This window comes from Oryctolagus cuniculus, chromosome 18 (assembly GCF_964237555.1).
Source record: "Oryctolagus cuniculus chromosome 18, mOryCun1.1, whole genome shotgun sequence".
NCBI lineage: Eukaryota > Metazoa > Chordata > Mammalia > Lagomorpha > Leporidae > Oryctolagus > Oryctolagus cuniculus.
This window is the reverse complement of record NC_091449.1, coordinates 25,740,472-25,755,334: the sequence shown is the minus strand read 5'-3', so window position 1 is coordinate 25,755,334 and position 14,863 is coordinate 25,740,472. Positions and strand designations below refer to the sequence as shown.

Below are 14,863 nucleotides of genomic sequence, written 5' to 3'. Positions count from 1 at the left end.
CTTATGGAATGTGCATGGGCCCGGTGAGCATTGTGGGCTTGGGGACAGCAGCCCCTCACCAGGAACCTCCCCAAGTCTCCCCAGCAGCGAGAGGTGTTGAGGACAGGTAGCTGTGTGTGCCCAGCTGCCTGGCTGTGGCTGGCCATCTTCACTGCCCCGCCACCCCCCTACCCCCCCACCCCCCGCTCTGGAGTCATCCCAGGCCAAACAGGAATGGTTCAGACCCAAGCACGGGTCCCACCACTTTCCAGGAACACCCGCTCTGATCTGACCCCGCCTCCCTCCCAGTCCTGCCCTGCACCGTTCTCCATCCTCATCATCCCTCGGAAACAGCCCTTGCCCTGCCCAGTGCAGAGCCCCTGTCCCTCCTGCAGGAACTGGGGAGATGCACCTGCCGTGCCCTCTGCCTGAATGTTCTTCCTCCAGGTGGTCACTGGGGCTCGGGTCGAAGGGAAGCTATCCTGGGAAACCCCTCCCTGCACCCCCATCTCAACGATCTGCCCTCCTTTCTACCTTGTTTTCTTCCTAAGCGTGAAATTCTCTGAACTGCTCTTGTCCAGGTCAATTATTCGGTTCCCTATGTATTGTTTGTCTCCCGCCAAGCAGAGCTAAGATTTGTGAGGGTGGCGCTGTTGTCCGTCTTCTTAATTGCTGTCATTTCCGTGACCCCGGGGCCTGCGCGAGCACCTTACACCTAGCAGGGGCACAGTGAATTTATTTGAAAGGCTGAATGACAGAACCAGCGCTGGAGCGAGCGACCCTCCCCCTGTCGGCCCTGTGCTGTGCTGTGATAGGAAGAGGTCAAGTGGAGTAGGGAACGGCCCCTCCCCCCACCCCGGGGACCACGGAAACCCCTGGGAAACCACAGCATGGCGGCAGTCTAGGGCTGCCTGTGCTAACTCCCCCACTGCTACCAATTCCCCAGGGGTCCAGGGAGCTCCCCGAGCAGTGTACCCCTCTGCCAGACCTGCAGTGTGGCAACAGCGCCCCCTCCTCAGTGAGGCCTTCCCTGCCCACCCGTCTGACAGCGCAGCCCGGAGACCCCACCTGCACCTGCCCAAGGGCCCTCTCTTCCCTGCTCTGTCTTTCCCCTTGGCTTTGCCTCTTGCTGCTGTGTCTCGTGCCCGCCCTGTCACGGGAGCTCCACAAGCATGAAGGCTTGTGTCTGTGTGTCCTGCAGTGTCTCTGCTGCCTAGCATCAGATCAGAGCTGGCTCCTAGGATGTGCTCACCTGTGGAGTGAGTCCCTGGGTGAAAGACACCTGGCTTCCTCGGGTTAGACCCATGCCCCGGAGTGGAGCCTGGGCTGCTCACGGGGGGAGCAGCAGCAAGGCCTTGTGGTGCTGCACCCAGCCCCAGGAGGGTTTGCAGCTCAAGGTGGTGAGGTCGGCCTTGCAGGCCGTGTGGGTCAGCGAGAGAGGGGCAGGGGCTTTCCCACAAGCAGCGTCGCCGCCCCTGCGGATGCCCCTCTGCCAGCCTGCCCCAAGGTCACAGAACTTTCTGGGTGGACACTGCATCTGGCGGCTTTCACCCTGAAGGAGATGGTGTGTTGTGGGACCTGGGCTCCACACGCCGCTGTTTGCGGCCTGTCGTCTTTGGAGACCCTGAGAGGGACTCACAAGGGCCATGGGCAGAGGCATTCCAGAAACTTCCCAGACTTCCCAGACTAGCGAAGAAAATGAAAGAAGCCATGGAAACATCACACCGCGCCGCCCCCCGCCCCCCTCCCCCCTCGGAACCGGCATTTGCCGTGTTTAAAAAAGCAGAATGGTAACTAGATAAAGATCAATTTCCTTTTTATCTAAGAACAAAGAAGTTGGAAAATGCTTACACTTGTGCATTTGAATAGAACAGAAAGTGTTACATGTTATAAATCACCGAAGTAAACATCCATTATGACAGTGTAAAAGTGGAGATTACAGGAGCAATTAAAAATCAAAATGGGTTATTTGTTAATAAATGATTTCGTGTGGCCCCAAGGCACTGAGAGGTCCCTACCTGGTTGCCCCCTCGTCCTCGAGGTTTTCTGTTTCCGAATGACATGGCCAGAGGACAGCAGCCTGGAAGAAAAATACATGTCCACCAAAACGCCGTCTCGTGAAGTTTTTCTGCAAGGGACCCAGATGAGCCCATTTAAAAATCCACGGCAATAAATCCGTTTTAATTGGTTGTTCTATGACATGGTCCATTCTCCGTATTTCTCCATCCCACTCCATCTTGATCAGAAGTCTTGATCGCCCAACATCACCTGATCAGAACCGTTTGTTTTCCTTTCTTTTCTCCCCTGCATCCACTCAAATTCGGCCCTTGTTTATTAGAGAGCAGGTGCTTGGGACACCCGGGGGCTGGGCGGAGTCTGCAGGGAGCAGGGACATTGCTGTGGTCTCTCCCCACTGCCTGGCTTCAGCCAGATCCACTGCGGGGACTGAGAGGAGGCGCCTGCAGGACCCCTGGGTGCCCAGTGACAGGTGGACCCTGGAGGCTGCCCCGTGCTGGCTCCTGGCAGGGCAGACACTGAGAGCTGCCTGACAGGGGAGGCTGACGGTCTTGCCTCCTGGACACCCTGGGCTAACTGCACATGTGTCCTTTCTCTGTTCGCACACAGCGCCCTAACTGAATTCAGAACCGTCAGGGCAGGCTGGGGAAAGGGGATTGTACCAGTTGGGGTTCTGTTGAGAAACAGAGCCAAGAGGACACACACACACACACACACACACACACACTCGAGGATATTTCAGAACCTTTGTAGAAAAACAGAAGCCAACCATGTTCATTTTGGTGCAACAGATTAAAAATCCATGTATCACAGAAGTTTTCAACAAGTTCATAGATGATGCCCATTATGAAACAATGATGCTCAGATTTTAAAACAAAAATGTGCACCAAATGAAATTTATCTTTGGATTCCAGTGTTCACGAACTTTTTGTGAAGTATCCTTTATCCACAGGCATGCATCACATAACAACATTTCAGAAAAAAAAAAAAAAAAAACATGGCAACCTTTAGGATTGTGGGCCCATAAGATCAGAACAGAGCTGAGAAATTCCTATGGCAGGTGATGTCTTAGCCTCTGAGTGTGCGGCAGAACGCAGGGCTCACCTGTGCGTGCTGATGCTGCTGAACAAAACCTGTTGAGCTGCTGGCTCTACCGAAGTGCAGATGCAGAGTGCATGGTGCTTGGTAACCATAACAAACAGCTATGTTGTGGGGTGATGCGTTTACTATACTATACTTTATCATCTCAGAACTTCATATTCTTTAATTCTTTAAAAATTTATTTGAGAGGAGAGAGAGAGAGAGAGAGACAGGGAGATCTCCTATCAGCTGGTTCATTCCCCCAAATGCCTGCAATGGCCAAGGCTGGGCTGAGAACTTGGAAGTCAGTCCAGAGCTCCCACATGGGTGGCAGGAACCCAACCACTCGTGCTACACCTGAGGCTTCCCAGAAGCTGGAATTTGGATCAGAGCCAGGAATCAAGCCCGGGTATCCCAACATGGACGTGAGTGCCTTAGCTGCTGGGCTCAGCGCTGCTTCCTAGAAGGTGATTCTGCAAAACAGCCAGCAGCAGCCTCGTACATCACGTGTGCTCACAGGTCTCCTGGCTCAGTCATGAGGTTTGACCGAACCCATCCAGGTCTTAAATCGTACCCCTGTTAAGGGTCACATGACTGTGCGTGTATGACTATGCGTGTATTCATGTGTAAAGAGATTTGTGAGAAACTGGCCTATGTGACTGTGACTGCTAAGGCCCCAGGATCTGCCGTCAGCGGGCTGGAGACCCAGGAGAGTCGATGGCACGGGTCCTGGACTGAAGACCTGGTAGTTGAGAGAGCCGATGGAGTGTGCGCACAATCGCAGAAGATGAGTGTCACAGCACGGAGCGGCGGGCAGTTTACTCTGCCCAGAATCTCATCCAGAAACACCCAGGAAGACAGCCCCAGAACCATCTCTCACCAGATACCCAGGCACCTCGGGGCCCCGCCCACACCTGAGATGATTCATCCCAGAGCTGCAGCAGCAAACCCTCGGAGGCAGGGGTGCTCCCCAGTCATTCCACCACAGGCTGCCCATACACATGCCCCTCCCCCAGCCCCGCCTTGGGCAGCTGGGTGCCTGTGAGACCCTGGAGGGTCGGAGGTATGTGTTCCATGTGCAGGGGCCAGGCTGGAAGGGAGTCAACCCCGGACCAGCTGGAGGAGGGGGCGTGCCTTTTGCCACCAAAGGCCCCTGCAGCTTGGAACACCTGTACTGGGGCGTGGGATTCCAGGTGTCCCGTTGAGTGTGGGGGTTTCCCAGGAAGGGTGACTGGGTGAGGAATGACCAGTCTGGGAAAATCTAAGAAGCCATTTCACTCGTGAAAACTCAGAGGCCCCAAAGTTCAGGGACTAATGGCAGATGGTTCTGCTCGGTTTTCCGTGCCCCTCTCCAGTTCTGTGAGTGCTCTGTGAGTCTGGGTTTGATGCGCTGCTGAAACCAGTCCACCCTGAGTGGGGAAGCTCTTTGTGAGAGCAAGCCCGCCCAAGGAAGTCAGGAGTAGTTTTCTGAGTGGGGGGTCTCAGCTGAGGTCGGGATGGACCCTGCCTGCTCTCCCAGGTGCTGCCCGCGTGTCCCTCCAGGGTCACGGGGAGGTGCCCTCCTATGCCCTGGCCTGCACCTGGTCGCCGGACACTAGGCTTCCCTAACTGCAGGGCCACCGGGCACTGGGGACGTGACACCTGGTCCCCGCAGCACACCCAGCAGGGGTCGGGGAGGTGGCCTGGGGGGTTCCTTTGCTTTTAGGACCAAGGCTGGGTCTACACAGCAGGATTTAGCCAGCAGGGATAGGATAGCAGCAGCAATCCTAGAGACCGTAGCTCCCACCTGCATGGTAATTCACTCCTTAATGCCTGCAGCAGCTCCCTGCCCGGGCCCAGCCCCACTACCGAGAAGGCAACATCCCAGAGAGAAGTGGCCCACGCCGCGATGCCCGGGGTTGGGTTGCGGGTTGGGGTCCAACACCACTGCTTTAGAATCCCATGCTGTGACCCACAGCTCTGTCAGGACATCCGTACCTCCCGGAGCACATCTCTGGCTTCTCTGGGGGCATCCATGCAGCGTTCCTTGGGCGGCAGGAAGGAGGTGACTTGCGGTGACAAGTCAGCTTGTCGCAGCTTCCAAGTGGCTGGAAAGGGAAGTACTGTGCATTCCGGCTCCTGCTCACTCCCTCCCTCAGACTGACTTGATCCCAGGCCCGCGCCGACCCCAGGCACCTCACTGAGAGGAAGGGAAGTGGAGAAGCGGGGAGGGGGGGAGGGCCACTGTGGCCCCTGGGGTGACCAACTTTCCCCCACTGTTTTGGCAAAGGCCATTCCTCCTCCAAGTGCTTCCCGGGGAGCAGTGGGGTGTGAACAGGGCACAGGTGCAAGATGGAGCTGGCTAACTCAGCTGCCTTAGGCTGGGCGGCGTCTACCTGGCATAGCCAGGCCATTTAAGCCTAGGGAATAAATAATAATAACAAAAGCACGGGCGACATCTGTAGAGATGAGTTGCTTAAGAAGGGAGTCCTCCCGAAAAGAGAGCGCGTGGCGTTGTCTTTGGTGGGGAGACGGCCCCCTGGGAGACGAGGAAGAACACACAAAGGAGCTCCGAGAGATGACTTTTTTCTTTTTGTTTTGAATTAAAATTCTATAGTTTTTCCTTTTTGTAAGAGGAACTAAAAGCCCATCTTATGCCTGCACAGTCGCCCACCCTTACTCTTCTGCCTTAATGACATCCCAAACTTTTTGTTGAAAATAATTGATTGAATTTAAATTTCCTTAAAAGTTTAAGAGGTAATGTTACAGTATAAATTTCCTACCAAACACTAAGTAGGGAAATATCCATTAGTGAAATTAACTACAGTTTCTAGGTAGCTAACAATGTGCCGTATACAGTAGGGCATGGCTAATGAACACTGCAGTGGGTGATATTTCATTATACAAATTAATGCTCACATTTTAATGGGAAAGTCACATAATGAATCTCGGCTTCAGTGACAGCAATTAGAGACACAGATTGTCCCCTTCTGGACAAGGCACTGTTTAGCAATAAGCAGCTGTGTGAAAAGTCTTCAGGTTTACAACATATATATGCTTTGGGGGAATTAGTGTACAATTTATATTAATGTACTGAAGCTTCGCTGTGAAGGCACCACCGTATTTATCTCTCCTGGTATTAACTAAGTAAAGACATGTGGAAAGACTAAATAAATATCAAATCGAGGATGCGAATATGGGAACAGAGTCACTTGACTTAAAAGCCAAAATGTTTCTGGAGATTTAGCAACCAAAAAAAAAAAAAAAATTTAAATGCCAGAAGCGTGAATCAGTTCTTAAAATGCTTGATCCAGGGGTTTCCAAAGATGGCAGTGAGGATCCACCTGTGATTGCTGGATAGTGGCTCTTGGAGACTTGCTCCGGATTGCTTGAAAAGAACTCCCCGGGACAGAGGCCCGGCAAGTGCAAAGCAGCGGCTCAGAGTAACAAAGACCTGACTGGGTAAAAATAGGTGCAGTGAACTCATTAAGCCACCTGGTCATATATTGCTAAAAATTCACGAGAGGATGACTTGGGAGAGTTGTCAATGAGATGCCAGAGCCAAGTATCCATCTTACACCACATGCCGGTGGAAAGCTGGCCTAACATAAGACGGCTCCAACAATCCCATTCATCTTTGGGGCGATGAACTGGTGATGTTTTTTTTTATTGTGATGGCTTTTCTAGTAAAACTGAAAATGCGTGACTTGGGCCCACATTTTATTTCTTTAAGACATTGTGAGAGGTTCCCCATCCGTGGGCGCCAGTGTGTTACACCTGCTTCCTGTTGTGGGTGACAGGTCTAATGCTGCACTTCCTTGTCCCAGATAAGCATTTTAAACCCAGCGACACAGGGTACAGGAGCCCTCTCGGTGTCTCAAGCAGGTATGAAGTAGGCACCGATATTCGAATGTGGAGATTCGGATGTGAGACTTTTCCTTAGAAAGTCAGAGTTCTTAGGGCTGCTGCTTATTTAGAGTTGCATGACAGCTGTGCTCCAAGTGAGGCATCTATCTGTGACCCTGCTCATTTGCATACTTGTGGTATGCCTGGCTTTGAAGCCACGAGTGTGTGTGGCCCCACAACAGGCAGGCAGGAAGTCAATGCATCTGGACCAACATGGGTCACCCCAAGGTCCCACGACCCCCTCGAAAGCTTGGGGCTGTCTGAGGATTTCCCTGGTGGACTTGGACTTATCTGTGGCCTGCATGGCCAATCACTCAACTAGACAGAGCTGCTGACAGGTGCTGGGTTGCCTGTGTCCAAGTCCCCGGGCAGATCAGGCCTTGTTTGGGTGGGGGCTGGGCAGACCCACTGCCTGGCTCCGTGGCAGAAGCCTGGCCATGTCCTGAGGTTGGGTTTGCCAGGAAGCCCAGAGTGCTTGGGTTGAAGCTTGTGTCCAGACGTGGTGGCTTTGACCAGGAAACCCCCGCTTCTGCCTCCCGCGGTGCAGGTGGAGTCAGCAGCTGTGTGCGCCGGGCCAGTGGAGGGGCAGCCTGGGGCAGAGGCCCTCAGAGCCTGTTCCTTTTGCTGATGGAGTCCTTCCTCTCAGCGGTTACCCCGACAGTCGGGCCAATGTTGTGAGAAGTTTGCCTCCCTAGCACTCTGAAATGTCCCCTCCGGGGAAACAGTGAGTGGGAAGCAGCTGTTTGCTTCCAGTGGAAAAGTCAGCAGTGGGAGGCTCAGGATTCGCAGGGGGGCGAGCTCAGCCCAGACACTTGCCTGCCCCCGGCAGAAGCCGGCTTCACCATCCGGGCATTGCCGGTGCCCCGCACTGGTGAGGAGACCCCAGAAAGGGATGGAGCAGTGTCAGGACGGAGGGGCAGTGGCGGTTACTCCAATCCCAGAGGGGTGAAAAGGAACTCAAAACGAAGGCTGTCACCTTTTTTTTTTTTTTTTGACAGAGTTATAGACAGTGAAAGAGAGAGAGAGAGAGAGAGAGAGAGAAAGGTCTTCCTTCCATTTGTTCACCCCCCCAAATGGCCGCCATGGCTGGAACTGCGCTGATCAGAAGCCAGGAGCCAGGTGCTTCCTCCTGGTCTCCCATGTGGGTACAGGGCCCAAGCACCTGGGCCATCCTCCACTGCCTTCCCGGGCCACAGCAGAGAGCTGAACTGGAGGAGGAGCAACCAGGACAGAACCTGGCGCCCATATGGGATGCTGGCGCCGCAGGCGGAGGATTAACCAAGTGAGCCACGGCGCTGGCCTGTTGCCTTTTTTCAAAAGATGATTTATTTATTTGAGAAAGAGAGAGAGAGGAGAGAAGAGAGAGAGAGAGAGAGAGAGAGAAGGGAGAGAGAGAGAGAGAGGACAGAGGGAGAGGAGAGAGAGAGGACAGAGAGATTCCATCTGCTGGTTCACCCCCCCACATGTACTTCAGCTGGGCAAAGCTGAAGCCAGAAGCAGTAACTCTATCCAGGTTTCCCATGTGAGTGTCAAGGACTCAGCTCCTTGAGCTGTCATCTGCTGCTTCCTAGGCACATTAGCAGGAAGCTGGATTGGAAGTGGCACAGTCAGGACTTGAACTTGCAGTCCAATGAGCAAGGAAGGAAAGCTAAGAAGTGGCTTCTTCCACTGTGCTACGATGCGTGCCTCTGAGGTTACTTCCTGAAAGTAAAAACCACAAACCCAAAAGGTTTGTCCTGTGGTCATTCTTCTGGCGCACTGATCTCGGGGACTGGGGTGATAGGAGGCAACCCCTTCAGCAGAGCCTTTTAGGAGCTGGGAGTGTGGGGATATGGAGCCTTGTTGAAGACTAGTCTGCAATGGGCTCTTCCATCTGTGAGTGCAGAAGGTGGAGATAGGGTGGCTGGAGGGCTTTCCAGAGCCCGTGCACACCACAGGCAGTCGATGCAATCCGTGAGCATTCAGTAAGCAACCATCGTGTTTCAGGGCTGGAGGGTCTCTGGAGTCCCCAGGGGCCTTTCCTGGTGGCAGTGGAGGCCAAAAGCCTATGTTGGACGTGCAGAAGCAGAGGGCTGAGAGCGTAGATGCTGTCCCCTTGCGTGCTGTGAGTGTGTGTGCGCGAGTGAAGGCCATGTGTGCCAGTAGGCATCTCGGTCTCCTCTGAAATGCATGAGGGCGGAGCCCCATCTCTTTGCTTCTCTGCTCAGTTCCCAGTGCCAGGAAGTATGCTTGGGAGCTCGGAGCTCTCGTCCATCCATCGGTTTATCCCACAAGGAATGTGTGTGCGTGAATCTGCATGCGTCTGGGTGTGTGCATGTACATGGATGTGCATATGTGTCTCTCTACCCCCATCCGGGAGGCTTGCCTTAGCTGTTGGGATGAGGCCTATGAGGATACCTGCCCCAGCATCCCACCTTGCAGGTTGAGGAGGCGAAGATTGTAAAACCGGGATGCCGTGTGCAATGGACCACGGAGTGGGATGGGGTGTTTCTAACCCCCAATCCAGAGTTTCCAATGCCTCCTGGGGTCTAGACTTTCTTCCCTATTATGGCCTGTTACACCTTCCCAGGGAGGCACCATAAAGCACCCCCAGGTCCTTGTGAAAGACCTCCACATCCAGTTTGCATTTTGGGTCTCGCAACTCACACACTGTAGGGAGGCGGGGCTCGGTCTCAGTGCTGTTTAGAGCTCCGGAGGCAAGTGCATGTTGGGCGTTCAGAGTGCAGGCTTTCTACTGTCTGCCTGAGGTTCACCAAAATACCAACGCCCGCCCCGGACGCCAGGACTGCTCTGCGTTAGGGCCCAGAGCTGGTGTCTTCAATGCTCCTGGTGGTCAGCCCACCCTCTGTCCGCCTTCTCCCTGTGAGTTAGCTCCTGCTAACCAGAGCCCTTGCTGCTTTATAGTACCTTGGCCAGATGCACTGAATCATTTCCAGGTGCATTTCTGAAACACAACCTGAGCCTCCCTGGTACCTGTGGGCACAGCTCTTCTGCTGGCTCTCACTTGCCACCCCTCCCCCGACACCCACACACAAACCAGGGGCTGCACTAAATGTGGGTCAGGGTCCTGAGTTTCTAGGCAGGCTCTTCTGTCAAAAGCTTCTCCCACCTCCTAAGCTTCAGGGCATGGCTCTGCTGTGGCAGCCACTGGGATTTCAGAGAATCCGAGTGAGCTGGGACGCTGGCCACGCATCCCAACCACAGCTCCCTGGCTGCAGTGGGTTGTAACCTAGCAGTGGCTGCAGTGGTTCCCAAGGCGTGGGGAGACAGTGCCTGGGACTCCTCACCTCCAAGGGTGGAGAGTCCTCGTTGCAGGTGCCCGCACTGGGCTAGCTGGAGGTGAAGATGCCCAGCTGGGCCGCCTATCCAGACCGGAAGGCCATCTTTGAAGGAGTGTCCAGGGGCGGGCTCAGCGGCTGGCCGCTGAGCGCGCGATGAGCTCCGTGGCCTCCTGCTCTGACTTGATGACGCAGACATTGTGTCTGCAAGGTTGGGGCACACGCCCCAGGCATGACCTGGGGTCTCCTGCTTACAACCTGGGCTGGTGGTCCTCTAGTTTACAGGGTCCAGGCTTCCGAACGCCCTGTGCCGGGAGGATCGGGATTCTTGGCGGCAGTGGGAACTAGACGTGGTGGTGAAGTGTCTTCCGAAGACACTGCTGTTCACCTGTGATTTGCTGCTGCTTTTTAGATCAGTCTGTTTTACAATAGAGCAGAGGAGGAAGCTGGAGGGTAGCGTGGGGGGTGGGGAGTAGCTGGGCTTCCTGGGAGAAATAATTGTGGATATTGACTGATGGGGTCCTATTGTGAGCAAGCTACCACTTGCCACAGACTCCGTTCCTTCCAGCGAACTCTTTGATTGCAAAGCCAGGAAAAGACCCAGGGTATCGCTAGCAAATGCTTGGAATACATTTCACTCCGCGTCTGTCGGCCTCCTCCTCCTCCTCCTCCTCTAACCCACAATGCCGACGGATGCAACTTGTCGGTTGGGGTACCTTCTCCATCGTGGAAAGAACAATAGGAGTTGGGTGTTGAATTTAAATAAATATTTAATTCGCGAAAATTACCTTATATGTTTTAAAACACTCTTTAAAGCTATTTTTATTCTCTAGAAAGCGCTTATTATAGGTAAATTACACATTTTACTACCAGAGCACGAGGTTCGCCATTAGTACAAATTTAAGGCACTACAAAGACTAGTAGATAATGTTAATTTCAAATACCGAAACTAAATATATTTTGTGCCTTTTTATTACTCATTTTCTTTTAAGTTTTATTGACTGCTTTTTATCTTAACTATATGTCTTTACATGCTGCAATCAGAATGCACTGTAATGGTATTAATATTTTATGGAATCGGTATTTATAGTTCTTTATTTAGCAACAATGCAGTGCCTCTGCAGATATCTGAGCCCGTCTGGAATGCCGCCCTCCAAATAATGATAAATTACTTGTGCAGTATGCCATTTGCTAATTATATCCATGATTTACTGCAGAGCAAGACTTAAATCATTCATTTCAGTCTTGCGTAACAGTGCCATAAAATTTTTAGGTTTAAAAATGGTTTCCATGTGTATAATTTAAACAAATTTCAGAGCTATTGTATACACAAAATATTGCAGCCACCCATTTGTTACATACTTTGTCTTTTTAAACTTCTACTTTTAATGATCACTGTGGCTGAAATTATTATGCTTAATTTTCATAATCATAGCTTTTAAATCTACAGCCGTTTTCACATGTTAGATAAAGAAAAAGATAGCTAATTGTGTGTAGATAGTATGTCATTCCTGAATACTCCCAAATGGTACAAAATCATTAAAAAAGCTTAAGAGTACGAATTATTCGCCTATTAAAAAACAGTTGTGTTCTAACTAATTATTAGTTGGAGTTGCTTTGTTTCCAAGAAAAATGTTGGTCCTTCAAGCCTTGTTGGGCACACCAAAGTGAGCTAAACACTTTTTTTCTTTTCTTATACCAAAATCTCGCAGGTGAGAAACCCTACAAGTGTCCCCACTGTGACTACGCCGGCACCCAGTCAGCGTCCTTAAAATACCACTTAGAGCGACACCACCGGGAGCGGCAGAACGGGGCCGGGCCGCTGTCCGGCCAGCCCCCGAGCCACGACCACAAGGACGACACGCCTGGCAAGGCGGCCCTGTTCATCCGGCCCGACATCCTGCGGGGCGCCTTCAAGGGGCTCCCAGGCATCGACTTCCGGGGCGGCCCCGCCTCTCAGCAGTGGGCCTCCGGGGTGCTCTCGTCCGGAGATCACGCGGGCCAGCCCGCGGGCATGGCACCCGAGGCTGCTTCCGAGGCGCTGAAGGGCACCGACCTGCCGCCCAAAAGCGCCCACTTCTCCGAGATCGGGAGGGCTTACCAAAGCATCGTGGGCAACGGTGTGAATTTCCAAGGGTCCTTGCAGGCTTTCATGGACAGCTTTGTCCTCAGCTCCTGGAAGAAGAAGGACACGAAGGACAAAGCCTTGTCTGACGCTCCTCCCCTGAAAGTCCAGGGAGCCGACGGCGGCGAGGAGAAGGGCGGCGGGAAGTCCTCCCAGAGGAGACCCGAGAAGTCGCAGTACGAGCCTCTGGACCTGTCCGTGCGGCCGGACGCCGGCCCCCTCCCGGGCTCCTCGGTGACCATGCAGGACAGCATGGCGTGGCACGGCTGCCTGTTCTGTGCTTTCACCACGTCCTCCATGGAGCTCATGGCCCTGCACCTGCAGGCCAACCACCTGGGCAAAGCCAAACGCAAGGACGCCGGCGCAGGGGTGACGGTGCACTGCCAAGAGCAAGGGCGCGAGGCGAGCAAGGTGGCCCTGCTGCCGGCTGTACAATCAAGCAAGGACATGGCCCTGGCGGGCGTGATGAGCGCTCTGGACTCTGCTTCCGAGAAGACGGCCCAAGGACAGGCCAAAGAGACTCTGGGGGACCAAAAGGGCGGCGCGTGGCCCAGCCACGGCGGGGACCCTGCCTTTTGTAACTTTCCGTCAGACTTCTACAAGCAGTTCGGTGTTTACCCCGGTGTGCTGGGCTCGGGGGCCTCTGGGTCCTGCCCCAACAAGGAGCTGGAGGGGAAGGCGCCCCCGGAAGACGACGCCCCCATCCTGATCCCCGAGGCGGCCGGCAAGAACGCCCCTGACGACCTCTCCGACATCGCCTCCTCGGAGGACATGGACTCCTCGCGGGGAGAGAACAACGAGGAAGAGGATGTCGAAACGGAACCCGAAATGATGAGCAAGCCGCTGTCTGCGCTCGCCAAGGACGGGGGCGGCGGCGACGGCGGGGACAGCCTGCTGCCCGCGGGCGCCCCCCAGCCCGTGCAGGTGCAGGGCCTCGGCTCACCATTATCCCAAGCGTCGGAGAAACAGTGGCACGGCCCCGGTCTTCTTGCCGCCCAGGACCCCTCGGCGGGCCTGCCGAAGCCGGAGCGGGGGCCCCCGGGCCTGGAGAAGCCCATGAACATGCTGTCGGTGCTCAGGGCTTACAGCTCCGATGGCTTAGCTGCCTTTAACGGACTCGCGAGTAGCACAGCCAGTTCTGGATGTATCAAGAGGCCAGACTTGTGTGGTAAGTTTTAGAATCCTCTCCCTTCGGTTCATTTCCCGAAACATCAGGGCTGCGTTGTGCATTTTTAAACAGAAGGGGGTCGAGTTACCCGTGAGCAGATTCAGCACGGAACGCCAGAGGATAGATGCCCCAATGCTGTCCATGCAGCGTAGACAATCGGAAAAGTCCGTTGCATTTAGACGTTGTAGAACTCACACGCGTGTATTCCAATTTACATCATAATGCTCTCAGAGGCCTGTCCGGAAAGCATGGAAAATGGGGTGGAGGATCTCCGTGCGTGGAGGACTCACTCCTGTTTTTCAGCCAAAACTAGAGGTGGTAGGTGGGCGGGTGGGCGGGTGGGAGGAGCCACTTAAAACACAAGAAGGCTAAGAGAATGTGGTAACTCGCAGACTTCTCAGTATTTGCAACTTACACTGAAAGAGGACTCTTTGCTGCTTTGCTAAGCCAAACCTGCTTGTCTAAGTGTTTCTGTTATTGACCTGGAGGATACTAAAATCATATCACATTAACCACAGTATCGGGAAAAAATAAAAGTAGGCCTCTTCCCAACAGGGAGATGGTTCCGGGGTGTATGTTATTCATCTTTAAGCAAACCAAATGGCAGTTACTGTGACTTTGACCTTCAGCTGTTGCCTTATGTGCATCTGCCTGTTCACCTGTCTGGCGTTGGAAGCAGAAGTGTGTGAGTGGTGTGGTGACCCTGTGTGTCTCGGATTTGTGCCTGTCTGATCTTGTAGCAAAGCGGCACTCGTGGATCCAGAGTGATTCCAGATCCTAAAGTGTCGTTATCACTTTGGATCTGAAAACTGGATCAAATGAATGTCGCGATGGACAGGGGAGACCGATGTCCACAGGTTCATCTCTGACAGCTTTTCTCCTCTAAGGGGCCCAGTGGATCCCTTCCTCAGAAAGCAGCTCCAGATACCCCCACCGGGAACATACAGCCAAAGCACCTTCCCATGTTTAATTTCTGAATGGATTTCGGTGTTTGGGAGGAAGTAAGGGAAATGGGAGGGAGGCTCTTTGAACCTCAGTGGACTCTGATGCTCCTTCCAGCCCAGAACAGGATTCAGAACGCTGGAGTCTGGGTTCATAATTTAAATTGATATATTTCTCTTCCTCTCTCCTTCCCTAATTCACTAAGAACTGGATCAAGCAGTCGGAAATATTTTTTGAATTGTCAAAAATCACTAAATGGATTTCTGACAGCTCAAAAAAAATATTGACAGTTCTTCGCATGGAATGATTCACAGGGCCCCATTAACCAGGACCCCCAGATCTATTTTTAGCCACAGACAATTCATTACTTTTGAAGCTGTTAAAAACAAT

At 53.3% G+C, this 14,863-nt stretch overlaps 1 protein-coding gene and 1 long non-coding RNA gene across 8 annotated transcripts in view; one reads left to right on the top strand and one right to left on the bottom strand.

The window, feature by feature from the left end:
* Nucleotides 1–14,863, top strand: part of ZNF536 (zinc finger protein 536) — a 457,958-nt gene that overhangs the window by 289,234 nt on the left and 153,861 nt on the right. For all 7 annotated transcript variants that reach the window (XM_051833369.2, XM_051833366.2, XM_051833363.2 and 4 more), the window contains one exon: nt 11,951–13,531. In XM_051833369.2, coding sequence (XP_051689329.2) covers nt 11,951–13,531 — 1,581 coding nt within the window. The remainder of the gene's footprint in view (nt 1–11,950; nt 13,532–14,863) is intronic.
* On the bottom strand, nt 1,736–13,445 carry LOC127487533 (uncharacterized). Its single transcript, XR_011384346.1, has 3 exons — nt 13,307–13,445; nt 12,340–12,413; nt 1,736–2,059 (listed from the first exon to the last, which is right to left on the bottom strand). It is a non-coding gene; the product is annotated as an uncharacterized lncRNA (long non-coding RNA).